Source organism: Pollachius pollachius, assembly GCF_949987615.1.
Source record: "Pollachius pollachius genome assembly, chromosome: 15".
Classification (NCBI taxonomy): domain Eukaryota; kingdom Metazoa; phylum Chordata; class Actinopteri; order Gadiformes; family Gadidae; genus Pollachius; species Pollachius pollachius.
Window position 1 is genome coordinate 16675160 of NC_136948.1, and position 26295 is coordinate 16701454.

The 26295-nt window shown below is 45.1% G+C and overlaps 3 protein-coding genes across 3 annotated transcripts in view; all 3 read right to left on the reverse strand.

Annotated features, from left to right (window-relative positions):
• Window positions 1–1353: 1353 nt before the first annotated feature.
• LOC307086946 (potassium channel subfamily K member 17-like) lies at window positions 1354–7821 on the reverse strand (the record flags this gene model as incomplete). The annotated part of the gene is made up of 5 exons (XM_079752293.1): window positions 1354–1610; window positions 3826–3994; window positions 4249–4415; window positions 4851–4965; window positions 7606–7821. The coding sequence occupies 5 exons, from the start codon at window positions 7819–7821 to the stop codon at window positions 1354–1356; spliced, it is 924 nt and encodes a 307-aa protein (XP_079608419.1).
• Window positions 7822–9056: 1235 nt separating this feature from the next.
• On the reverse strand, window positions 9057–11642 carry LOC307086947 (potassium channel, subfamily K, member 16-like; the record flags this gene model as incomplete). The annotated part of the gene is made up of 5 exons (XM_079752294.1): window positions 9057–9289; window positions 9694–9862; window positions 10347–10513; window positions 10757–10871; window positions 11430–11642. 5 exons carry the CDS (start codon window positions 11640–11642, stop codon window positions 9057–9059), a joined length of 897 nt encoding a protein of 298 aa, XP_079608420.1.
• Window positions 11643–14196: 2554 nt separating this feature from the next.
• The window catches only part of kif6 (kinesin family member 6), a gene marked incomplete at both ends in the record, with an annotated part of 56607 nt that continues 44508 nt past the window's right edge, over window positions 14197–26295 (reverse strand). Inside the window, 9 exons of the mRNA XM_079752295.1 lie at window positions 14197–14213; window positions 15234–15349; window positions 16042–16146; window positions 16248–16325; window positions 17905–17987; window positions 19273–19408; window positions 19568–19640; window positions 20673–20723; window positions 25871–25926. Coding sequence (XP_079608421.1) covers window positions 14197–14213; window positions 15234–15349; window positions 16042–16146; window positions 16248–16325; window positions 17905–17987; window positions 19273–19408; window positions 19568–19640; window positions 20673–20723; window positions 25871–25926 — 715 coding nt within the window. The remainder of the gene's footprint in view (window positions 14214–15233; window positions 15350–16041; window positions 16147–16247; window positions 16326–17904; window positions 17988–19272; window positions 19409–19567; window positions 19641–20672; window positions 20724–25870; window positions 25927–26295) is intronic.

A 26295-nucleotide genomic window follows, 5' to 3' on the forward strand; every position in this document is an offset into this window, starting at 1 on the left:
GAAGCCAACCTAATTATTATGATGGTTTGATGCTCAACTTTTGGATCACTGTGTTTAAAGACATAGCAGATGGGCCAACATATATCAACACATGCTATACAACACACTTGTCATTTGACATTATTAGAAATAAAATAAAATAGTCATCTAAATATGACATTAGTCTTGTTTTTAAATAAACAAAAATGTCCAATGCAAAGACTCATATGGTGCAATCACAAGGTAACACAAACCAATCTCCCAATAGAATAATCAGCATTTGGTTTTGTTCAATCATTTTAAGGTTGTTTAGTTGTTTTTGGTTAATTTAACCAAAAACAATTGAAACCTTGGAATAATCATTGAGTTATTTTCTTCCTCATTTGTAAAATGTACAGATTATCTTAAATTGCAACCAACCCACTGGGGCCACCTTTGCTAAGAATGAATGCACCACAATGTAGGCACGTTGTCCACGATTGTAAAACACTTTGGATTAAAGCGTCCCCAATCTACAAAATGGCATGTAATTATCTTTATTTATATTTGAAATGAAACGCCTTACTGATGTTGTGACTGAGACGTGAACTTGCCAATGTTATTCTTAATAGAAATAAATACCATTGGCAGTTCTGTAAAAGGCTGTGGTCAGCAGGTTCTGCAAAGACTTTTATTTTCCACAAACCGCTAACCCACCGAACAGCGTGGAGGGAAATAAACATGTTGAGCTAATGCTGTTTGTCACAGGTAATCTCAATCTCAGGCCATAGTTTGCCAGGTAGATAACGATAGGCTACACACCAGAGTAAAAAACGTAGGTGTTAAAGTGATGCAGGCATTGAATTCATCTTGTTGCAAAGGCATCCACCCTGGGCCAATGAAAATGACTCAACATATAATTGGTCGACACTATTTATGCCGGAAATAAGTGAGTGATAATTTTTGGGCACCATGTTTGTCTTGATATATAGTTGTGCTAGTAATTATAACATCAACATGGATTGATTGGCGTCTGACACTTACATTTTAATTGTTTTAAATATTTTTTATTGAAATTGATATGATATTTGAAAAGAAGTTAAGCAAATGGGGGAAATCCGGTGAATTTTTCAGAAAATCCTCAAATATCTAGGGTTAATGTGTTTAGTTTCCTCCAAACATGTCATTGTTCAACCGCCCACTCTGCCCCCCTGCTCTACAAGCTCCTTCTATGCCTGCTTGTCTAGATCTACAGCTCTATAGATCCGCCAGCGCTTCTTCAGATCTTTAGACCAGCACATTCTGCTACTCCAGCAAAACAACGGAACCAGAAAAAAAAAGAAATCATATCACCAGAAGAGAGCTCAGTCCAATCGGGGGGGGGGGGGTCACACTTCAGTCATCCATCTTCTGCGTCTTCACGGGCTCCGCCTCCTCCTGCTCCACCTGCGTGTCGGGGTTCTCGTTGTCGGGGGGGTCCGTCTCCTCCGCGCCACTGCGCCGGCGCCACCAGCCGTTGAGGAAGCCGTGGAGCCGCTCCAGGATGTCAATGGTGTGGTTGATGACCAGCGCCAGCCAGGCCAGGCCGAAGAAGATCCAGGAGGCCATGATGAAGCTGTACCACTCGGGGTACACCTGGTCCGGGTTACTGTCTGCCATTAGAACATTAAAGGGTGGCACGTATTAGTGCTCCACTGGTCATGTCCTTAAGGAGTCGCTGGGTGTTGGGGGGGGGGAGGTAGTAAAGCTAACCCTGCTCCTTAACCTGGTACCTGCTCTTAACCTGGTACCTGCTCTTAACCTGGTACCTGCTCCTTAACCTGGTACCTGTTCTTAACCTGGTACCTGCTCCTTAACCTGGTACCGGCTCCTTAACCTGGTACCGGCTCCTTAACCTGGTACCTGCTCTTAACCTGGTACCGGCTCCTTAACCTGGTACCTGCTCCTTAACCTGGAACCTGCTCCTTAACCTGGTACCGGCTCCTTAACCTGGTACCTGCTCCTTAACCTGGTACCTGCTCCTTAACCTGGTACCTGCTCCTTAACCTGGTACCTGCTCTTAACCTGGTACCTGCTCCTTAACCTGGTACCTGCTCCTTAACCTGGTACCTGCTCCTTAACCTGGTACCTGCTCCTTAACCTGGTACCTGCTCCTTAACCTGGTACCTGTTCTTAACCTGGTACCTGCTCCTTAACCTGGTACCTGCTCCTTAACCTGGTACCTGCTCCTTAACCTGGTACCTGTTCTTAACCTGGTACCTGCTCCTTAACCTGGTACCTGCTCCTTAACCTGGTACCGGCTCCTTAACCTGGTACCTGCTCCTTAACCTGGTACCTGCTCTTAACCTGGTACCTGCTCCTTAACCTGGTACCTGCTCCTTAACCTGGTACCGGCTCCTTAACCTGGTACCTGCTCCTTAACCTGGTACCTGCTCCTTAACCTGGTACCTGCTCTTAACCTGGTACCGGCTCCTTAACCTGGTACCTGCTCCTTAACCTGGTACCTGCTCCTTAACCTGGTACCTGCTCTTAACCTGGTACCTGCTCCTTAACACAGTACCGGCTCTTTAACTCATACCTGCTCCATAATGCCCCGATTAATCACTCTAATTTACTTTGTGTAAATTCTTAATGACCTCTTGGTAATTTGCCCAAATATATTGTGTACCCAAATGTATTCATTGTAAATAAAACCAGCAGCCACTGGTCTATGAGTCTCTATCTGCCATTAGAACATTAAAGGGTGGCACGTATTAGTGCTCCACTGGTCATGTCCTTAAGGAGTCGCTGGGTGTTGGGGGGGGGAGGTAGTAAAGCTAACCCTGCTCCTTAACCTGGTACCTGCTCTTAACCTGGTACCTGCTCTTAACCTGGTACCTGCTCCTTAACCTGGTACCTGCTCCTTAACCTGGTACCTGCTCCTTAACCTGGTACCTGTTCTTAACCTGGTACCTGCTCCTTAACCTGGTACCTGCTCCTTAACCTGGTACCTGCTCCTTAACCTGGTACCTGTTCTTAACCTGGTACCTGCTCCTTAACCTGGTACCTGCTCCTTAACCTGGTACCGGCTCCTTAACCTGGTACCTGCTCCTTAACCTGGTACCTGCTCTTAACCTGGTACCTGCTCCTTAACCTGGTACCTGCTCCTTAACCTGGTACCTGCTCTTAACCTGGTACCTACTCTTAACCTGGTACCTGCTCCTTAACACAGTACCGGCTCTTTAACTCATACCTGCTCCATAATGCCCCGATTAATCACTCTAATTTACTTTGTGTAAATTCTTAATGACCTCTTGGTAATTTGCCCAAATATATTGTGTACCCAAATGTATTCATTGTAAATAAAACCAGCAGCCACTGGTCTATGAGTCTCTATCTGCACTGACCTGTGTTGTATTGGTTTCCATATCATTTGCTTAGGGTTTGCACAACACAACAGAGCAGAATGGCATTTGGTATGTGACATTCAAATCATCATTCAGATCTACTTCCATGCAAAGAAAGTGGAGCCTCCGGTGGGCAGTGGAAAGATATTAGATCGGGCCCTTCAACTTGTGCAGTGAATCTGTTGTCAGAGTTAAAGTTAGAGGCTTAAAGGAAAACTAAACCACAACACCACATTGGTGTGCATTAGACTACCTCACTAGTCTTCTAATTGGCTGATGGCTACCGGTACCTGCTGATTAAGCATTGGGGAGGTGGCAAACCCCACAATTATGAAAAAAATTGAACAAATTATTCCAAAGACAGGATGAGAGGACAAATATAAATGTGTTTTATTTGTGGATAGGCCAAGTGCTGTCCATCTGATTCTAGAGATGACATCACAAGGGGTCGGGGCCAGTATGCCCGGACGGCCTGCTGTACCTGCGACGTAGTCCCCGAACCCGATGGTGCTGAGGGTGATGAAGCAGTAGTAGATGGCCTGGGAGTAGCTCCAGCCCTCGTGGCCCTGGAACACGACCATGGGCACCACGAAGAACAGCACCACCCCGCACAGGTAGGACACCAGGTGGACTAAGAAGCGAGTACACCTCTGGAAGCAGACGGAGACGGGGGGACGAGGGGGTCGGACCACGGGGAGGTTAAACCAGGAGAGGTGGTTAAGGGGGTTCTCACCAACAGAGCGCCACTTCCCCCTGATCAATCATGTAATTGGGTTAGTGTATTTATGTGCTCTCTATGCAAATACAAACAGTATCATAAAATATGTCGTACCCTACGTGTGTGTGTGTGTGTGTGTGTGTGTGTGTGTGTGTGTGTGCGTGTGCGTGTGTGTAGCATCCTAACCGGATGCGTGGTCTTTCCCTGCAGGAAGTCACAGATGTTCCTCTCTATGGTCAGCATGTACTTGCCCACCCTGTTTAGGACCACAATGTTTAGGGGGATCCCGAACAGAGCGAAGAAAACACAGAAGATCTGACCGGCGGCCGTTTTGGGGCTGATGTTGCCGTAGCCTGGAGATGACAAAATAAATCAGGTTTTACTATAATCCAAATTGCATCATAACTCAACAGAAGTGTCTCTTTAACGAAAGAATGATGACAGTTACTCTTATTACTTCATATACCTTTTATTTTATGTATGATGTTCATTCTCGCCTGAATTGAAAGCCTCAAAGTAGGTCCATGCAGTGGTAAAAGGCTTTATCAATACAACTAACAAGACATCGGTCTTGTTAGACACGGTTTCTCTTGATGATATGATGTAAATGCGGGCTAATTGTGAACTGTGCCATGTGATATGTTAGGGAAATAAATATAAGGGAAATAAATATGAGCCAGTAAAAGCCCACCATGTTAGCATTGTGTCTGCGCGTGTGTGTGTGTGTGCGTGCGTGTGTCTATGTGCGTGTAATACAATGTAAAATAAAATAAATAAGATCATCTGACCTATAGTTGTAACAACTGTGGCAGCAAAGACCGCTGAGCTGGTGAATTTCCAAAAGCCGTCAGAGGTCTGATTGCCTTTAATACTCAGTCCAGCCCTAGAAGCTTCTTGTAGTACCTGGAATATAAACACATACAAACTCTATTTAAAGACAGTTTAGAAAGGACTCACTAACCTAATAGTATTTATTACTTTTTGAGCACTGCTGATGTAATGCCTGTGAGCGTGATAGTGGTTGGTGGTTTGGTTGCATTCATCAGTTTAGTCAATTGTTTTCCACCATTTGAGATCTCTTGGCCATTTCTGATGGTATGTAGAAAAAGTGAGAATAGTGATTAACTAAAACTACATGCCTGTCTGTGTTTTGCTCCAACAACATTTCGTTGTTATTCTGTAACTGTGAGATTTCTAATTAATGGTATGTAGAATTAACTGAAATCAAGCGGAACGGAATTGGCAGAAATAGAATATAATATCTATAAGAACGTGTTAATTAGTGTGTAATCGCCTGAAGATCGGAATGATGTTTTTGTTCCCATAATATCAACATATGGAGTTGCTCCTCGTCCACAGAGCCCGCCATGTTGTGCATCTGCAACCTCAACAATCGTACACACCTTTAATATCTATCCTGGTTTAATATAATGTTCATAACTTGTTGATTAACAACATCTCCTTATAGTCATTCGTGAAATATCTTTATCTATGTATTAAAAGCAGAAGTAAATAATAACTAGAGTTCGCTTTGGTCTCGTATATCTGCAAAATTCTACAACTTTCTGAAACGAGCATCAACTTGGTCAAAAGCTGCAGTGTTCCGACGTATAATTTGCTCAGTCACACACAATAAAAGCTTGGTTAAGTCACGAGATGACCCTGATATGATAGGTTCATCTGGAGACAAGTGGGGAGTGGATCACAGCCATCAGGACGAGACACACCTTTAGAGCGCAGGTGTTGAAACTATCCGTGATATAAAAGTGTTGGGTCCATCCTGAATGTGGCATGCACCTCAGAAATACTGACAGTGGACGGTTGAGGACACAATGTACCCTGGTTATGCAAGACTTTTTGGTCAGCTACATATGACACAAGTTGCAGAACTGAAAATAAACATATTTTTTATTTTATTCCAACGATTTTAAAATCAACATGTTTAAATGTTAAAACATGTAACAATATTTACAGGCTTATTTTGTTTTCAACTGCATTCTGCATTCTAATTCAGTTAAATGAAAGCATGAATCATTTTACTAAAGGTGACATTTAATAAACCAGCTTGATCTTGTTTATTTAACTTCCTGGGCAGAGGAGATGATTCTGTGTGTGTGTCAGCAGAGTGGTGAGTGGTGATAAATGCATGTGTGTGTATATATGACTGAGTGGGGAGGGAGGAGACGTCATTCAGTTCAGTTTGGCCACCTCATGGCTTGTTGGCTCATGCTGCTGTTATTTGAAGATTTGTAACGTCTCCCCATTCCATCCCAACAATCAAATTAAGATCATAACTTGTCTTTATCCTCATTATTTTCTTGACAGATTTTGCCCTTATAGTTTCTGCCCATATACTGTATACGTCTTAACTGATTATTAGGCATTCAGGCTCTTAACAATAAAACCAAGTTTAATAATTAATATTTTAATATATAGACATATATCTTTTAATGGTGCATTCTGCATAATTATGTTGCATTATGTGAAACAGACTTTGCAGGAATGTTATATAATATTCATAAGTATGTTTCAGTTAGTGTTAAGTACCATGAAAATAAGAATTGTGTTTTCGTTGTAAAGAACCCGCCCTCTATGTAGATACAAAGGGTTCATTACACCGAAAACACGATTAGTCCATTCAATTAGTCCATTATTGCTATTTTATTTGTTAGCTACGATGTTTTACACAGTAAATAACTAAATGTAAATCTAGCACGGAACTTTATCCCTTGAACCTTGGCTACTGGATGCGGTAGTAGATGATGTCATCATTTTGGAAGTACCTATTGCTACCTGACAGGCCAGATCAGGCCACCATAGCTTCTCCTACATCCGGAAACAGTGTGTTCAAGGGAGGTGGGTGGGGTCGGGGTTCAGTTGGTTGCAATCTGTAACCCCCTACCGCTAGATAACACTTAATCCTACACCCTTCACCTCAATGTCCAAGTTTAGATCATAGGCTTTTTAGAGAATGAGACTTTTTAGTTTTAATGGCAGAACTATGTTTGATCAAGATCCTGTCCGGGATGGATCCGGCTGGTCCATTTACTCAGGCTTCCAAGCAGCCTACTTTACATGTTGTAAATTTCCATCTAGTAGCTTTGTCATGTTGGAAGAAACACAGCGAGAAAACGAAATAAACATATAAAGACCACCATGTCTTTTAAACCTCGTGATGTTCCAAAGGCTACAACCAGTACCTTTAATTATTAAAATACATGATTCAATGAATAGAATTTGTTTATCCCAACTTAATATGTTGAACTAATTAATGTTAACTGTTGTGTGGTTGGCAACAACCATCATCAGAAACAGTTTCAGTATACGTTCCCTGCACCTTAACTTTAAAATGTCCCCTCCGCCCCTCCCTAGTCCTTCATCCACCAATGCAGGTTGTTTACCCTCCAGCTATCCTGAGTTTGAGGCTGTTTAAATAACACACAAAGGCCCACGTCGATGCACACCCATCGTGCCATTCTACAACCAGTAGACTACCGACATGTGCGCCAAATCACAGGGTTCCTCAGTCGAGGGGCGACTCACCGCAATCACTGCGTCCATGCCGTCCGAGTTCAGACACTGGTACGTCTTGAGCACCTGCTGTTTCCGTGCCAATATAGCGCTGATGTCCTCCCTGCCAAGGTTCCCCTCTAGCTTCCAGAAGACCACCCCGCCCGTTAACACGTAAGCCCCGTACACGGCCCCCAGCAGCAGGATGGAGGGCACCCGGGCCAGGGCGAAGATCTCCACCAGCCCCATTGTTGACGCCCTTGAAGAGGCTTGGAAAAGAAGGGTGACAAAACTGGGACTCTCTTGGTTCCAACCCAGGGGCAATAGTTCTGGGCACCGGTGGCAGAGATGAGCGTCCAGGGAGTGACCAGGCCCCGGCGTCTTCTTCTTTGCAAGGCGCCACAGGCAAATTAATTTTCTCTCGCACTCCTCCTGGCTATCATGCAAATATCCCGAGGCAAAATAAAAACACAGCGAGAAGCACCGCACCGGTCAGCCGCTGTCACATCCCCCGACCACACACAGACGGGGTCCTGAAATCAGGGGCATGTCAAATGGACACAAGATCACAATCACTGGAACACACTGACTGCAGTCTTGTTACTGGTCAGGGTTTTGAGTTCCATGTGGGTTCTTCCGGTTAATGTGCTTCGGTGGTTAATACAGGACCCTCTTGATTGTCACAGGCCATTTTGAGGTCTGTGATTCCTAAGTCATGATGAGTTCTGAAAGCAAGAGTGTGCTTATTATACGTGACGCAGAACAGGAGAATAGCAATATTACTTATGAGTGAAAGACGCACATAGCCAGCAGAAAATCACCTTTTCCTAAAAGGTCAATTCAAATTTTATGTTGGATAAATTAAACTGTGAATCATAATCTCAAGGGTTTTAATGTCACAGACAAGCGGACGGAATGGACACAGCGTGCCTCACTGAGTTGTAATGTGGTGTGTGGTGGCCAGTTGTGAGAGTGATGGTCATTGATTGAACCACCTTTAGCCCAGAGAGGAAGTGCACACTGTGTGTTCTCAGGTCCCACTGCCCCCATCACCTTATATTAATGTGTTTGCTTTAGATAGCTCTTCATGCTCAATTCACTGGAGTTTTGCCAATCGGTACACAAACAGAGATGTGGACATACAGACGCACACACACACACACACACACACACACACTCACAAACCAAAATTAATCTAGTGAGGTTACACAATGACAATAACAATTGCTTTTTAAGGCCCAGAATGCTCACTTGTGGCAGTAGAATTTAACTCATTGTTAAAATCAACACTCGCAAAATAGTCAAATGGAACGCTAGATTGTTCTTGTGCTGTATACACCAAAACTGTACAGAGAAACCAGCACAGCAGGAACAATGGATAAAATGTTGGTTACACTCTGTTCCCCCCCTTCCCCCCAGTTCATGTATTTCTACTGTTCTGAACGTCATTCTCCATCCCGGTGAGACAGTCGTCGTGTAAACCATCAGATCTTGGGCTCTGCGGCCCTCTGGCCCAGCTCCTCCTCCAGTTTGCCGGAGGACCCGTCCTCCACCCCCCCCGGCTGTCTCCTGAGACCCGGGCGCGTCAGCCCGATGGCGTTCTCCATCAGCTTGGCGCCGATGCTGAGGACCAGGGCCAGCCAAGCCAGGGCAAAGATGATCCACACCCCGGCCAGGCTGCGGTACACAGTGATGTAGTGCTTGTCCGGATCCGTCCCTGAAATGAAACTTTTTGTTAAAATTCAATATCAGTGAGGTGAACTTTTAATTGGGCCCCTTTGAGGGCTGCAATTCGTCAGCCTCATAGCATAATTGCCCAAGTCATATTTTAAGGTTCATCTTGTGTTTAGCGTCAAAAATTACTGAGGCAGATAGTGATTATGGAATGTTAAAAGCACTCTGATTGGCTTAGGATACAGCCAATGAGACACAGTGAACCAGCAGCGTTAGGAGGGCAGAGGTAGGTTAGATAGAACAATTTGGCCACAATATGAGCCAATTATGCTATGAGGCTAACACACACCACATGTTCCTATTATCGTCTGCCTTACTGGAAGGCATGAAGAGGGCATGCTGCGCCTTTGCGGAAAAATGTGAACAAACAATGTGCTCTTCACTCACCCACGACATAGTCGCCGAAACCGATGGTGCTGAGGGTGATGAAGGCGTAGTAGAAGCCCTCGCCATAAGACCAGTCCTCCACGTAACTGAACAACAGCGGGGGGATGACCAGAAACAGCAGACTGCCTGACGCCACGAACAGCCCCACGGCTAGGACCTCCACCGACTGCTACGGGGGGGGGGCCGGTAGAAACCAGAGGGGGGGGATGACCTCAAGGTGTCATAGGCAGGTGACTTCATGAAGATGACAGTATCATTTCAAACCTCATGGAACCTCATGAGCTTATAAAAGACAGGCTCAGCAGCTGTGGGCCTGTTATGTAACAGTGCTGCTACTCTTACGAACCAGTGTACCCAGCACTCTTACATAAAAGGAGCAGGCACATAGGAACTGTTATGTGCAACAGCTGTGTTCTTCCGAACATGACACGTGCTGCAAAAAAGGGTCTATTGGGATAGCCACCCTAGCTAGTTGGCCTTCTTCTTGAGCTTTCCTCCTTCCTTATCCACAGGGTCGCTTTAGTGAGCGTTTACTTTGCATAAGGGAGTGTTGTGTGAAGTCAATTTCAACATGAACCTGTGAAGCTCCAATGGCCCTTTGCCACTTGGAGTCCCATGGCATAGCAGCAGATTGGAGGGCGACGGCTCGGTACCTTATGGGGAACCAGAGAGAGCATGCCCCTCTCCAGCCGTCCCAGGTGGATGGTGAGGCACTTTCCCAGCTGGTTGAGGAACACCAGGTTGAGGGGTATCCCACACAAGGCGTAGAAAACACAGAACACCTGGCCGGACACAGTGCTCGGGGACAAATTACCATAGCCTGGGAAACGGGAGGCGCTATGGCATTAGCATTAGCATACTAGCTTACTACATCAAAACCGATGGGGGGATCGAAACATAAAAAAGAACAATGTCCCACACTGTTGTGTCTACCTTGTCGTTTTAATATTAAGTAATTTAATTTAATTTTAACTAGTTACATTTCTTATTTATACATCATGACATCATAATCTATAAATGCAAAAAGGGAATACAGCACGAATTTATAGATAGAGTAACACACCTATAGTTGTGACCACTGTGCCAGCGAAAAAGAAGGAACTGCTGAAATCCCAGTTACTGGGGTTGGTTGAGTTGCCAGATGGATTCACACCCTTTTCCCATGCATCCAAAATGATCTACAAAAAAGAATACAAAAATCGAAGCCTTCTCTTCAAGACATTTACTTACTGATTTAGTGGTTTATATATCCTATAAAAATTAACTGCCAGCTACCTTTAACGGTCCAGTTCGATCGGAGGCCACTTCAAATCAATAATCATTGATCAAACTTTTGCCGCATCATTTGTTGCAATATACTCAACAGTTTTGAATTGATCGTTCATGTTCCCTTTATCTCGCTAATGAGAAACAAACATAAGCCGAAGTTTCCATGTATTCGTAGCCAAGGGTCCTAAGGTACTCATAACCATCCATTGATTATCATACCAAGCACACTACTGTTCTATGTGAACGCTAACGTTTATTAACATATTACATTTATTAGTATTAATTATGTTACATATTGTTTTAACACTCTAATGAGGCTACATATTCACGAAAAGAATTGATAACCAATAAAACCAAAAGATAATAGCAGATTGTATGCTTTAATTGTGAACTTGTAAGCCGATTGTAAACTTGTAATTTCTCTAAAAATCCTATATTCACCAAAAAAACATAAACGGGATCACAACCTGCACAAACTTCTCCAGTGCTGGGCCGTCCAGGCAGGTGTAGTTGGCCAGGAAGTTGAGCTTCTCCAGCTGGAAGTGGTTGCGGTTGTTGCTCTCCGCCTCGCGCTCCAGGATCTGGAAGATGGTGGCACCGACCAGCAGGTAGGAGAAGTGGACAAGAACCAGCAGCCCTGTCCAGCTCACCTTACCCCCAGCCTCCTGGAACCTCGCCATGGACGCCACCTCCTTACCCACCCACCGACCCCCCGGTCGTCTTCACCGAGGTGCCCGTACGATATCTGCTCCACAGATTGGATTTGGATGAGAAGCGGTCATGGAGGTCACACAGTCCTGATCAAAGGCGTGCGGTCCTCCGTAGCTCTGTCCATGCAGGGGTCTGCCATGATGCTAGATAAAGTCATTCAAAGTGCTGGGACAATGACTGGACAGACCCATACATGTATGGACGAGTTTATTGATTTCAGTTTTTCGAGGAAATAAGTCAAACGTCGGTGGGATCCTAACTGGAGAGTGCTCTGAGTGGCCTCCCTACCATGATTGGCCAAAGAGGAAAGTTGCAGGGGTTTGGTCATTGATTAACGGGTTGCTTTGGTAACGATGGAGCAGGCGTTCCTTCCCCCATCAGGGTGACATCCCCTTACAAATGAACCCCCTACCCCAAACACACCCACCTCCCCACCTGTAAACAGAGACAAGGAAACAGTGGTAGCTTCCAGGCCGCAGAACATAAGTTAATGATTACCCTGATGCTTGTGGTGGCTGAGGCATGCATGATTGCGGAATGCCCATTATGTGTGCGTGTGTGTGTGTGTGTGTGTGTGTGTTTGAGTGACAAGAGACTCAGATTGTCACTCACATGTGACAGGTTGGTAAACTGACAGTGCCCCAACAAGTGGCTGAGGACCCAACTGAAATAGTTAAACTTTACTTTAGTGTCCTGTTACAGCGTGTTTTTTTTTTTACATCCAATTGCTTATTACACTGCACAGCGTGTTAACCGTGTTAACACGCTGTGCTGTGTAATAAGCAATTGGATTTAAAAATACAAGCACTATTATAAGGTAATATAATTTGTATACAATTTGCATCATCAAATATCTATAATGAATTCATATTACTATGAATATTATTTCTATAAAACTATTACTAACTAGTTAGGTAGGCAACCTATGTTATTAATGGAGGCAAATGTGACCACCGTCCTAAGGAGCAGGGGACAGTATATATCTTCCACCAAGGAAACTCCTCAGCCTCATGCAAATCTCCCAGCTCTTGTGATCTCTCAAGCAAATGGATGCAGACACATGCAAACAGGGTTGCTTTGGCCTCCCACATTTCGCCAGGACATCATTACTCTTGTCGTTTGTGACGCAGTGATGGCTCTGTATCGCAACACACAACACAATTTGAGAGCGAGAGGGTGTTTATAGCATCAACGACGTCAGTCGATTTTAATTGTTTGTCTGGAAACATTGCTTCACTAAAATGCTGCGGAATTTAAGAGATACATGGCTTTTTCTAGAAATGTAGCTACTCTTTGGGTATCAATCTGCAAAGATATGATCATTTGCTGTTTGGCATTGTTATGGTGAAGTTGATTTGAACATTACATTCCCTTTCCATCCTCACATAAGCCCTGTGTTTTGAGGTGTCAATTCCTCTCAGCACACCCTCATGGGTCAGGTGTATTGAAAGTCGCTTGCGGAAGTGAATTCCATGTAGGTCAATTGACTGTATCGTCGAGACCCAAATGCTGCCTTGGATATCTGCATGGGCTTTAGGTCTGAAGGACCTTAAAGCCAGCAACATGACACCAGTTGGTTTATTCTTTCCTTTGACCTTAAGACTGCACGATACAGTACATTGAACTGACACTTGAACCCATCTTGACGACATAGGATGCCATTCATGCGGGTAGACAGGCGACATTACACAGTATTCTTCACGTTGTTTTCCTAAACGATATTGAGGAATGCAAAACTGGGGGCAAGGGCTACAGGACGGCAGTACTTTAACACGTAACTAACTGGTTACTAGTTTAAAAAAAAAATTGAGGAATCTTAAAAAAAAAAAAAAAAATTGGATTTTTCTTTTTGTCCAATGCAAAAGAAAAAGAAATGTGATCTTTCTGTTAGTCATAAAAAATAAAAAAACAACCATAGAACGAAAGATTCAATCAATGATATGATGTTGAGGCATGATTGTCATCACTGCATTTAACATCCACTCCTAAATATTCACACTACGCAAATTTACACATGATACCCAAACACAAATATTACATCTGAAATAAATCTGTCAACAAATGTTTCGACTCTCCGCCGCACGGTTCTAAAGGGGCATATTTCCCGGAGCCGTCGAAGCCAATCTAGCCCTTGTTTGACGAGGGCATGTCTCCTAGCAACCGGTTCACAGGAAGCTCCTCTTACCCCTTAAGACAACATTTGTACAGATGAAAGGCAAGCGGTGCGTGTTGGTGATTTATACTGCCCATCGCCTCACGGCTGGCCGCGTGCTCCCAGGTACCTGCTATATGTGGGCCGTATGTGTGTGCTATATGGATGTGCTTTGTGCCGCCAGCCAAAGTGCCTCAAAGACCCTCCTTCCATCCCTTGGCACTTCTCTGTTTGAACACTCAGTCTGTCGGCTCCTCCGAGCGGCCTCTTCTCACGGTTGTCCCTCATTTTTTCCTGACGCATGGAAGCTTGAGGCACTGCAGACACCTTTGATGGCTGAACTTTATATTTAAGTCCAGGATGTTGTGATGTCACTGTTGGGGAGTATCTGGAGAGAAGCAAGCAAACAGAACAGAAATGAGTTATTCCATCATCTTTTGTCGTAACCTTTCGGGCCATCATTTGAAGTAATTTCTCGTCCTTATAGGCAATTGTGTATAAAAGTTCTCTGTCATGACAGAGAACTTAAGAGATGAGAGGGGCTTGTGCCACACACATACACACACACACACACACACACACACACAACAAAGGACGAGGGGCTTTCCTCTGCACTTCACAGACCCTTCATTCAGCAGAGAGAGAGAGAGAGAGAGACACACACACACATGGAGCGAGAGAGAGAGGGAGACAGGAGATGAAAGAGAGAGAAACACACAGAGAGACAGAGCGAGAGACAGATAAACAGAGAGAGAAAAAAAAGAGAGAGAAAGAGCTGAGAAAAGAGAGACAGAGGAGAGATCTGAGGAGAGTGATAGAGAGAGAGAGAGAGAGAGAGCTGAGGAGAGTAAGAGTGAGAGAGAGAAAGAGAAAGAGCTGAGAAAAGAGAGCCAGAGAGCCAGAGCCAGAGACAGGCAGAGAATTAAGAGTTGATGTTGCACATGGTCGTTTAGACATACATTCTTGAGGCAGTAAAAGCGGAAAGTACTTTGGATACAAATGGACGGAATCTAATCTGCATAGAGCCCTGAATAGATATAGCCATACAGGTTCTTAATGCAGGGGATTCCCCCAACGTTATGTTGTGACCAATTTGTTGGGTTGGTTTTGGCCCAGGAAACACAAAGTAATTATAATGTTCCAAAATGTGTCATTAAGGTCATTAATACAGAATCTTTGCCTTTTCAGTCTTCAAAGTGAAAAATGATAAATTGATAAAGAGATAGCATTTTAAGGTGGAAACAACTGCTCAGTTCTTCCCTAGCTTCTTGACAGCTTACCTGCAATACATGTCAAACCACAAGGAGGCAGTATTAAGTAAAGAATAATCACTGAGTAACCTCTGTGATAGTGTCTCTGTGTCTCTTTGTGTGTGTGTGTGTGTGTGTGTGTGTGCGTGTGTATTCACCTCTCCTCTGAAGCAGGTTTTGTCTGGCCCTGACGAAGGCCACGATGTCATCGTCGATGCGCCTGTCCCCAGTCAGCGGAATAGAATAGTCAGCCGGCTTAATGCTGGAGAGGTCCCTGGAGGGTAAACAAATGCATACACACACACACGGAAATACACAACACACACACACACACAGACACTTTGTGACGGTTTTCTTGTGTGGATACGCATGCACAGAAACCCATTCTTGGCATCAAATAATAAGGATAGGGCTTTTATATGGCTGTTAGTCACAGCAGGCCGTCAGCGCATAAGCTGCAACGTAGATTATGTCATCTTTTCCCCAGATTCAAAAATACCCCATCGAACAAATCCCAATAAGATCATGACATAAATCCACATCTCTGTTGAGGGAAAAAATACATGGTTGGGGGTTTTGGAATGTACCGTAAGCTGTCAAATAAAGCCTCAAAGATACCAAGAAATGTCCCCCATGCTGGACCATAAACTGAGCTCGAAAAAGCGGGCCAAGGGGTTTTTGGTGACGTCCAGCGCAGAGGTAATAGTTCACTTCAACATGGTTTAGTGTTCGGAAAGCATCCCTGACACTGCTGCTGGGGCAGCCAGAGGGCAGCAGAGACAGAACCAGCAGGCCTGGCTCACTGCAACTGCTGCAGCACTAGCGTCACAGCTTTTGTAGATCGAAGAGTTTTATGCCATGTTCGTAGCTGTATAACAGCAATGACCCATATCTCCTGTGGGCAAACATATGTGCCGCCCCTAGCAACAACAACAACAACCGTTGGCCGCTTGCCGTTATGTCTACCTCAGTTGTGGGGTAAGCTCCAGAACTGACCCTCCCCTCTGGCGACTCGAAGCAGGCCGATCCACAGAGGGCGTCCCTATCGTTTCAATCTTTGGCACGAAGCTCCTGAAATATAAAAATATACATTAATGCATATTTGAGTTGACGAACGTGGTGGCAGGTAGTGGAGATTTGATGGTATGAATTTCAGGTGGGTGTTTGTCTACCTGAGGTGTGTCGCTGAGGGTACATGGGAGTATGGCTCCTGTCGCTCGTGTGCAGGGAAGTAGCTTAGGCTATGGCCACTGCAAAACAAGAAAGCATGGAGTACCTAATAATGAGAAAAACTCATTATTATTACAAAATCTACTATTTTATATAGCAATCTAGACTCAGGAAGCGGAGCAATTCAGGGCAATGTACTGCAACGAATGCATCTGTATTGACAGCTTTGGGCCTCGTTCGTGTCTAGTGTGTTACATTGCATCAAGTTCAGATCCATCAGCAAGTGTTGTTGTCTCTTCAACCACAAGAGGGCACTACATCCCGAGTTAGGGCTTGCCTGTACACTGGCACTAACACACAGACACACACAACACAATTGCACACAACACACAGTTACACAGTGTTGTTGTGACTTGAACCACAAGAGGGCCCTACATCCCCAAGTCAGTGCCTTGCCTACACTGGCACTAAAACACAGTTACACTGACTGACTCGCTAACATTGTGGTGGCTGTTGTTGTGTAGCTGTGATGTGCAATAAACACATTGCTGTTTTACAGTAGACTTCATCAAGCGTAACAGTATTTCCTTCACTGTTTGTTCAACCACAGTCAATCATGGAAAGGCCCAGTTGTGCTTTGACTAATTGTCAGTAAAAAGGCTATATTCATTCTATCCCCCAGTGCATTAATGAAGAAATCCGTCGCAAGGTTTGGCAGTCCTCAGACGCCGAAGCCTTATCTTTTCCCGGATGTTATGCTGTCAAAAGCCTTTAATAAAACCTGATTAGAGGACGGATAAGCCACGACTGAAAGTGCGATTAGGCAAATAGCATGAGGGAAACCACACAGGCTTTTCAACAGCGTGTCCGCGGACAAAGCCCTGGGAAAGTGTGTAATCTGGAGCGATAATCACGTTGAACTTGTTTGGGTACAATTTCGAAGTGGAGCTCGAAGTTCAAAATGGCGGAGTCCGGACTGTTCTGAGAGGAGCAGGGCCAACCCGGGCTGTACAATGGATAAGCTCAGGAGGGAATTACGGTGGCCATTTTACATTAACATTTAGGGCATTTAGCAGACCCTTTTATCGAAAGCGACTTACATAAGTACATTTTTCATAAGAAGGTGAAACAATATATATCGCTGTCGGAACAGTAAAGATGTTCATAGGACCAAGTGTAAAGCACTAACAATTAAATCTAGTTAACCCATTCCTCGTATACAACAAAGATAGCAAGAATAAGATGCTACACAACTAAGTACTATTACTAAGTACGACCTACAATAAGTGCGTACATTAAGTGCCAGGACAGACAACATACAATAAGTAGGTGGGGTGGGAGGGGCTGGCTATGCAGAGTCTAGAGGAACTCTGAACTCTGAGTTTTGATTATTTTGAGGTAGCTGGAGAGCGACTCTGCGGTCCTGATATCGGCAGGGAGCTCGTTCCACCAGTGCGGCGCAAAGACAGAGAATAGTTTTGACTTTGAGGATCGACTTTTGCTTGCTCTTAGCGATGGTGGTACCAGACGTCCAGCTGAAGTAGTTGAGCAGATTTTGAACGCAGTGTGTCAGATGTGCCTCGGAGGCTGCACTCTGAGGAACGGGAGGGAAGAGGATGTGGTGCCGAGGCCAGAGGTGGGTGGATACAGGGGTCTTACCCAGAACCTGGCCTGCCAGGCGACGAAGGCTTTGAGGTCGGACTCGGACGTCCTGTTTGGAGGCTGGATGGAGCTCCTGAATCCTGTTGAAAATGGTTGCAAGATGAATAAACGATGGCCTTGTGCTGCGGCCCTACACGGTAGGGCTGGCCAGCATCGTGGCTGTCGACAGTTAAATTGCAGAGAAATATTGTTGCGCGATCCAACTTGTGGCCAGAGGTAATACAAGTCCTCAGGTACTATGAGATGCTCTTTCCTACGCGTTCTAATGGTGTACATGTGTGCCGTTTCCTAGCAACAGGGGGAATGGAAATGGTAGAAGAAAACCCAATTGGAAGTTTATGTGGCCTGTTGGATTGAGGCAAGCAAGACAGAAGGTCTGTTTCCGGACCCTGGAAGGGAACATAACGGCACACACGGTGTCTGTCTGTCAGACTTCCTGGGTTTTTCTTTCCGTTTGTGATTCAGAAAAAATATTGCTGAGAAGAGAGATGGATACATTTCTCTAGTGATCGAGATCAAAACCAAACAGGGAGACACCACTGAGGTCTGTTGGTCAGTTGTAAATGGTTTAGTTGAACAACGTGCATACCAGGTGACGGCGGCCCCCTCCATCAGTGTGTGTGTGTGTGTGTGTGTGAGTGTCTCTGCGTGGGACACCCGTCCTAACTCAGTGACATCGCTGGCCTTCTACTCACTTTTGCAACCCTATAACTTTTGCAACAATATAACTAAAAAACGATTAACGATTCTGAGAACTAGAGTATTCCATTTGTTCGCACAATTCCCGCTAGATGTTTACGCGACGGAGACAACACAAATGCTCCAAGAATGTTGATGAAGACCAAAATGTGAAGTGACTAATTTCTTAATTCCCCCCCCCCTTCTCAACATGTTGTCGTTATTAAGCCCCCTGATCTGCCGAGGGTTGTTGCTGACGCTGATGTTTGTTGTCTTGGCACCGGGGCTGCTCTCTCCAGACACTTGTTTAGAGCACTCGTCCATTTCCTGTCGGAATGTGTTTCCACGTATCTACCGCCTACGGGACTTTTTTTGCACGGTGTTAAACAGAGTCCGCAAGGGTCGCTCTGGTCCTGTAAAAGTCCTGTCCAAAAATCCTAACGAGAGAGGCACACACACACGTACACACACACACAGACACATGTGAACAACCTCCTGCCAGACCGCTGTACAGAACCTGGATAAACAGAGTGGAAAAAATACATTCACAAATAAGGAGATGTGCTGTTAGGGCCGTAAACATGTCTCTGACAGGCACTCCGGTGAGTTGTCATGTCCTGTACATTGAGGGCTATATCTGCCCAGGAGAGACCGCTCTCAGATCATCGGCGCTAGAGCGTCTGTCACCTGCGGCCCTGGTGTCTCCTCGCTCCACCACTCATTGAAGTCCTTCTGCAGCTTGACCTTTGCCCTTTCCATCAGCAGCTGTACATGCTGAATCTCCGTCCTCAGGGTCTTCAGGTCACCAATGTAGCTCTTGAACCTGATGGTGGGTGGGGGGTGTACCGTGAAACAGCAGGGAAATGGGCCATGTCTTTCCATTCAATATCCAAGAATCCCCACATGGAGGAAATAAAAACATAGCTGGAGAAAACGGTTGGGTTTCACGCGACACTGTAAAAAAATGACGGGATCCACTCACTTTTTTTTCTCTGCCTCAACCTGTTTGAGGATAATTGCTTCGACAGGATCCTGCTCCTCTTCCTCAGGGTGATCTTTAACCGTCAAGTAGGAAAAGATAGAATTTTTTAGACAGTCAGTAGTCAGTTGTTCTGGGTTCAAATCCCTATGTCTGCAGTCTAGCTATGCATCCTCGAGCAAATTGCCTGTGCCATACCTTAATTCTCCTTAATGAACCGTATCAGTGCTGTTGATAAAAGCACCATCAGTAAATAGACGTAAGTATCCACTAGAAACAGATTCTACTCTAAAAGGCCTGACTGGCTTGTACGCTTGAAGTATTTAAAGACCGGATAATAGAAGCCAGGCTTTTGAGAAGTGTTGACTCAAACAATGTGGGGACAAAAAAACACAAACAAGAAGCAAAAACCTAAACCGAGGCGGTTCTGTGGCACCACCACTGGATGCTGGATGTTTGTGTTCTTCAGAAGCTGACTCTTACTCTGATCAAAACCAGAATAAAAAAGGCAGCAAATAAAAGGAGCCAGCTATGTCTTGCTACCAAACCTTTGGTCAGTGTGAGATACAGAGACACACACACAACGACAACCCAATGTCAAGCCTCATGAAGTGGGCTTCACCACACGCACTACCCTAGACCTGACACTTTACAACTCACACCTCCATGGTCTTCGGTTCTTCTGTGATCACTTACAAAGTTTACTGATATTTGGTGAAATGGTTGAACTGTGATAAAATGTTGCTGTTCATTTGGTCTACACGAGACACAGCCATGTCAAAGACACTGTTTAATAAAACTGCAGGGAAATCATAGTTTAGTAATGGCTAGGGGGGTTGAGTCCCAATCAAAAAGTACCCAAACCCAAATGTCCTCAGCCTACCTGTAAGCACAGTTGAACAATACGCTTAAACACTACATTAAAGACCTATATTTGTAATAACTTTTTCAGTCAAAATAACTGAAAAGCATCAGAGTAAAACAAAAAGCTACAACACTGAACTGCAGAGAAATGTGGAACCTTGGTTTTTTTTCTGGCAGAGAGTGGCTGATCGATGATCAATGCATGGATTTGCTCTGGACGAGTTGATCCACTTCTTGGACTCACCTTGATCAGCCCTCTGGATCCTACGCATCTCCAACTGCTTCTTCAGCTCATCTAGGGGGAGGACAGAGAGAGGGAGGGGGAGAGTGAGAGAGTGGTACAGAGGGGGAGTGAAAGAGAGACCGAGAGCCAAGGAAAGCAAAGAAGAAGATTCAAGAGATTTACAAGTTCAAGATCCCTCCTTTATTAAGCATGTTCCCCCTCTGGAACTATTCTCAGGTCACAAATGACTACTTGGTGAAGCGATACATCCCCCTCGTGAGATTCCTCCAAAATGAAAGACCTCTATTGTGCTTTAGAAACACAGCAGCGTAGGTTCAGCGAGATTAAGTGGATGATTTCACCCCCCCTTGTAACAAGTTGGGTCCAGGACATACGTACTTGTGGAAAGAGAAGCATGGAGATGAAACGCATTTGACAACCCTCAACATTTAACGTAGATCAAAATCAAGACATTATGCTAACCTGACCAGCATGCGTCCCCTGCAGGTCATAACACCCATGGGGCTGTGAGGACTTTGCCCAGACATATCAAGCACATCGATCATGTGTTCAGCCGTGACACCTCGTCTTGAAATAGTACAAAACAATAATACAATTTACAAGCCCTATTGCCCATTGTATGCCCATTCTACAGCGACGGCTGAGCCTGTGGTTGGCGGCTGGGGACCTTGGGTAGGTGTTGTACACTTTGACCCCATAAACTAAACCTCGTGGCTCCCCTTGTGGGGAATAGACAGCTTATGGGACAATGAACTAATCATAACAGGACTGAGTGGGAGGACAGGAAAGTCAAGGAGGGACATTGACAGGACATTCAAGGAGGGGGTCTCTCTCTCTCTCTCTCTCTCTCTCTCTCTCTCTCTCTCTCTCTCTCTCTCTCCTCTCTCTCTCTCTCTCTCTCTCTCTCTCTCTCTCTCTCTCTCTCTCTCTCTCTCTCTCTCTCTCTCTCTCTCTCTCTCTCTCTCTCTCTCTCTCTCTCTCAGGGCTGTGCTCCACCTGTGAGAGCAACCAAGCCAAGGGTCACAGTGGTGCAACGCCAACGGCATCTGTCCCGGGTTCCAGAGACAACAAATCCAGATGGAGAACCTGCAGTTCAGCGGTGGTGGGCGGAAACCGAGGCACGCTGGGTCGCCCCGCTCAGCTCGCTCGCTCTCCGGAGACCTGGACTCAAGCGCTCAGGCTCGCGGCATGGCCTGTCCTGCCTTTATCTCTTTCTTTTTTTTCCTCTGCATGGTTCACCGCTTTACTCCCACCTCCCAAAGATGCGCAGGTTATTCCGATCAGAGAACTCCGGTGCAAACGGTGCAAAGGATGCAAAACCCCACTAAACAGGAAGCCCGTCAACCCGTATGGGGCTGAAGAGAGAGAGAGAGGCAGAAGGTCTCTTCGTTTCTAAGGATAATACCAGCACCAAAGAAAAGCCTGGCTTATAAGATGGAGTGGCCTTGTCTCCAGGGGTTCTGGCCCCTGACGACAGAGCAGGGCCACGGCCAGATGGAATAAGAAAACTCAAGGGGCCCAACAAAGACCAGGGCTCCTGGGAAGTCACACTCGTGGTGAGATGGTTTACAGGCGCACAGTGGCAGTATTTATACTATATCTATGTATTTACGAAAGCAGAAGCACAGAGAAGTCCCCAGGTGTTCTCCAATGCCATGGCTCACCACGACGCTCCTGTTTAGTCTAGAGTCTAAAGGTTGTGCATTCCCCTCGGACCGTAAAGGACACAGAGTGAGGTGCTAGATGAGAACGCTTGACTTTGCGCAGTTCAAGTGGTGAAGCTTGAATTGACTGGGGCCAAAGACACACACTCACTGGTCATACAGGTTAAAGATGGGGAGAAAGAAATTCACACTGTAAAATAAACATCTGCAATTATTCTGCAACGGAACGTTTTAGTAAACCTGTTGTTCATTTGAGGTTTCCCCTGCAGAATATTTATATTATTATAAGTAATAAAGAACATCCGCACAAATGGAATCTATTTTATAAAACTATGAAAAAATGAAAACACTAAAACATCCAACAAAACAGGAATATGAATGAGAATAAATAAAAAATGACCATGTTTGGCGAGACAAAGTAACATTTGGCAAAAAGTGACTTTAAATAATTTATTTTAGCATAGCCTAGAGACCATTGCAAGTGAGAAAGAACAATTGACTTCACCACTTTATATCCAACTCACTTTCTTCTCTTCTACATGGTTTGTCTGCCTTCCCAGGGCAGAGTGCAACTTCGATTCATACGGTGACAATGGTAGATTGGTAGTTTGTGAGATGTTCTTTCATAATAAAAGTACTCCTTGCATTCTGACAATAAGACACACAGTATGTGGTGGAATTATCCCAGAAGGGATTTCTTCGATAGGATCACAAGACATGCTATCATCCTAAAGGACCGGTTTCAACCAACCACAAAACATTTTTAGTGGCTTGTGGGCCTGACGATTTAGCGAGACACACCACATAAATTATCAAGAGAGCTCTTGATCCACATCCCAGACAAAATGAAGGGCCTGAATGAGGAGCTGTAAACAACATAATACCGTACGAAACAGTACTCCAAATTCCTGTACAAGCGGTATAAGTTAAGTACATATTTACACGACACACTGCAGAGGGCCCTCGAACCCAAAGCAGGCCCACTACAGAAACAGTGAGAGCTGCAACCGTAAATGTAGCAAACAGAAAAATACAAAATCCTGCCTCCTTAAAATGTCCACCGGGCCTTTCCCTTTCACTGACGTTAACCATTAAACATCTGCAGGTGATGGATGTCATCCTCTTGAACTCAGCAACCGACATAGGTGTTTATGGCTCGCCCATGCTAAAGTTTGATAGCCCGGGACAACACGGGCAAGCACCATATACTTCCTTTTCAAAGTTGTTGGACAAACTAGTAGCCGGTTGGTGATATACATTATGGTTAGGCTGTCCTCGAGCCTGATGGCTTCAATGATCTGCGGGCCGCTGTGGCAGCAGTGCCGAGGCAGTTGGAGTGCACGGAGGAAGCATGGAGAGGCACTCCCACTGAGTGCACAGCAGCAAGGAGTTCAGCAGATGCTGCAACCCCGGGACAGCGATGCATAAATCCCCATACATCTGGTGAAGGCATCAAGGGCCCTGCTCGTATTCCATTGCTCCGCAACCCTGGTCCTAGAGGGATCCTCTGAATACCTATAAACACATATCCCCGAGTGCTCTCTCCCCACGCGTCCTCAGGGCGAATAACGTAGGTCTGTCCACTGGGATTTGATAGCCAACGCTTTAGGCGGTGGCCAAGAGCAATACCGGTAACCAGGGGAATTGTTTGGGCACAGATGATTCCACAGACGCCCATCTCTATCCCCTTTTGGCCGTTTCCAGCGGCCCGCATGCTGGATGGAACCCTGAATGCTTAGCAGAGCAAGGCTTTTGTCTGTATGAGGCCGAACCCCCGACCGACAAACTACATTACACACAGGGACGCACGTCTGGCAGAGAAACCCGAGCAGGGCTTCTCTGAAACAGCGTGGAAAGACACTGATGTAAAGGTATTATCCTGACTTTCCAAGAAGGAGGTGAAGATACCTTCCATTATAAATGCCGTCCCTCATCTCGGAAAAATGCTGCAGCTCAAATGCCCTAAAACTTTAGAATAATTTGTGATGTTCGTTTTTCCGGGATACTTTTCCCCTCTTCAGAAGTTGAATAATACAGCGGCTCCGTTATTTTTGGACGTTTCTATTCGTGGTCCCCAGCAAAACGCACAAAAGCTTTCAGCGTGGTTTGAAACAGGGTTTGGGGGGGAATCTAGTTTTTCTACACACAGTCTCGATAGTCTGGCCAATATTTAAATATTATTTTTAAGAATCAATGATGCAATAATAAAAACACACACAGACACCTCAACTGTACCGCAGTGTCAGCAGCAGCTCAGAGACAGGGCTCTGGAACGCCGGTGGCGGCGGGTTCCAGTCGTGCTGCTCAGTGTATACTGGCACCCAGGAGAGGACGACGGCTGAATGACACCGAGCCGCCATGTGTGATTTGAGGTGGCTGCTGCTGCTGCTGTGGTTGCCAGTCACTGGTGTGAGGCAAACTCTAGTTCATTTCAATGGAATTTGATATGAGCCACAAACACGCCCACAGTCCAGGGAATTTTATAAATATAGCTTGCAATAGTTAATGCAAACCAGATCAAACCTCGACAGGAGTACGTTAGGATTAAAGACGCGGCTGTGCTCGAGGGGCTAAACTATAGGCATCCATCGTATCGATCCTTTACCTCGCAGACGCTTGATGCAACAGGTGGACCTAAGAGACGTATGAGAGGTGGCTTTGATTCAAACAAGGCGAGCATAGGCAATGCAAAGGTGTAACAGCACGTGAAGAGATCCATCAGACATGTCAATCAATTCAGAAACATGAAGGTAAGAAGTGTGAACATGCTCAAGTTAAACCCTGGACCAGCCCAGGCCTAAATGTAGCGTTCCCAGACAACCTGTCAGGGACAATAGCCAGATGTGATTTTATTTATTTATTCTTTATGGGTTCGATCATTGAAACTGCTGATAAATAAATAAATACATCCAATTGAAAACTGGGTAGGTGGGTGCACAGACAGACATGGACAAACCCCCATTGGTAAAACGTGCTGCAATGGACCAACACCTCTACCCCTGAGAGGGTTCGAGGAGGGGGAATCTGGGAGCCTGACAGCAATACACCGTGTCTCTGTAGACTCATGGGAAGACGTTTATGTTAATGAATGCACCACTGTTGACCCTGGAGGCGTTGCATTAGAGGAGGCCTGCCATTAGGATAATGATGATGGCAGTAATGATGACAATAAAGTTTATGCCTTCCCATCTCGCTGGGTGTGAATGGCAACTTAAACCAGACACTTGGAAGCATTCCCTCTTGGACATGGGACAAGTGCATTGTTGAAATGCTCTCACACAGAGTAGCATTTGGAAAACAATAATAAAGCCACATTTTCACAGGCTTTTGTACCTTTCCAATGAATGTTTATGTGTGAGACAGCAAGGGTCTATGGATCATATTACTTTTATTGCAAGTATGCAACTACAAAATTCCCACACGTGTGTCGGTAAACAAAGTGAGAATGCATATTAATTTCATATGCTGTGAATGCTGGTGTGGCAGATTATTCAAAAAGAAAGCACATAATGGGAATTGAAAGCCATGACTTACTGATGGAGTCCCTGGTCTTATTAACCTGCCCTCCGAGTCCTTTGGCTTCAATATACCTGTGCATTACAAATACATAAATAACAATCATATCAATAGACAACAGAAAAACAAGTTTTCCTAAATTGGTAGTTTTCCATAGACAATTTATCATAGATTATGACCCAAGCTATGAATTCAAAAGGCACGGAAAAGCAGTGAATCCTCTCTAAATCCTCGCTATTTCTGCCGTACTTGATGCTGTTCGTGTTCTCAGTGGTAGGTCTAGAATATCTGCGGTGCATTTTAACAGAGGCTGCTTTGTGACTTGAACGTGGTCCTTTGCTGATCCTTGTCCACTGAGCTCCATCAAAGACGACCAGTCCAGATGTTGCCGATGGCAATGAGCTCAATCACCGTGTTCCTTCCAAGCACCCCACATTCTCTCT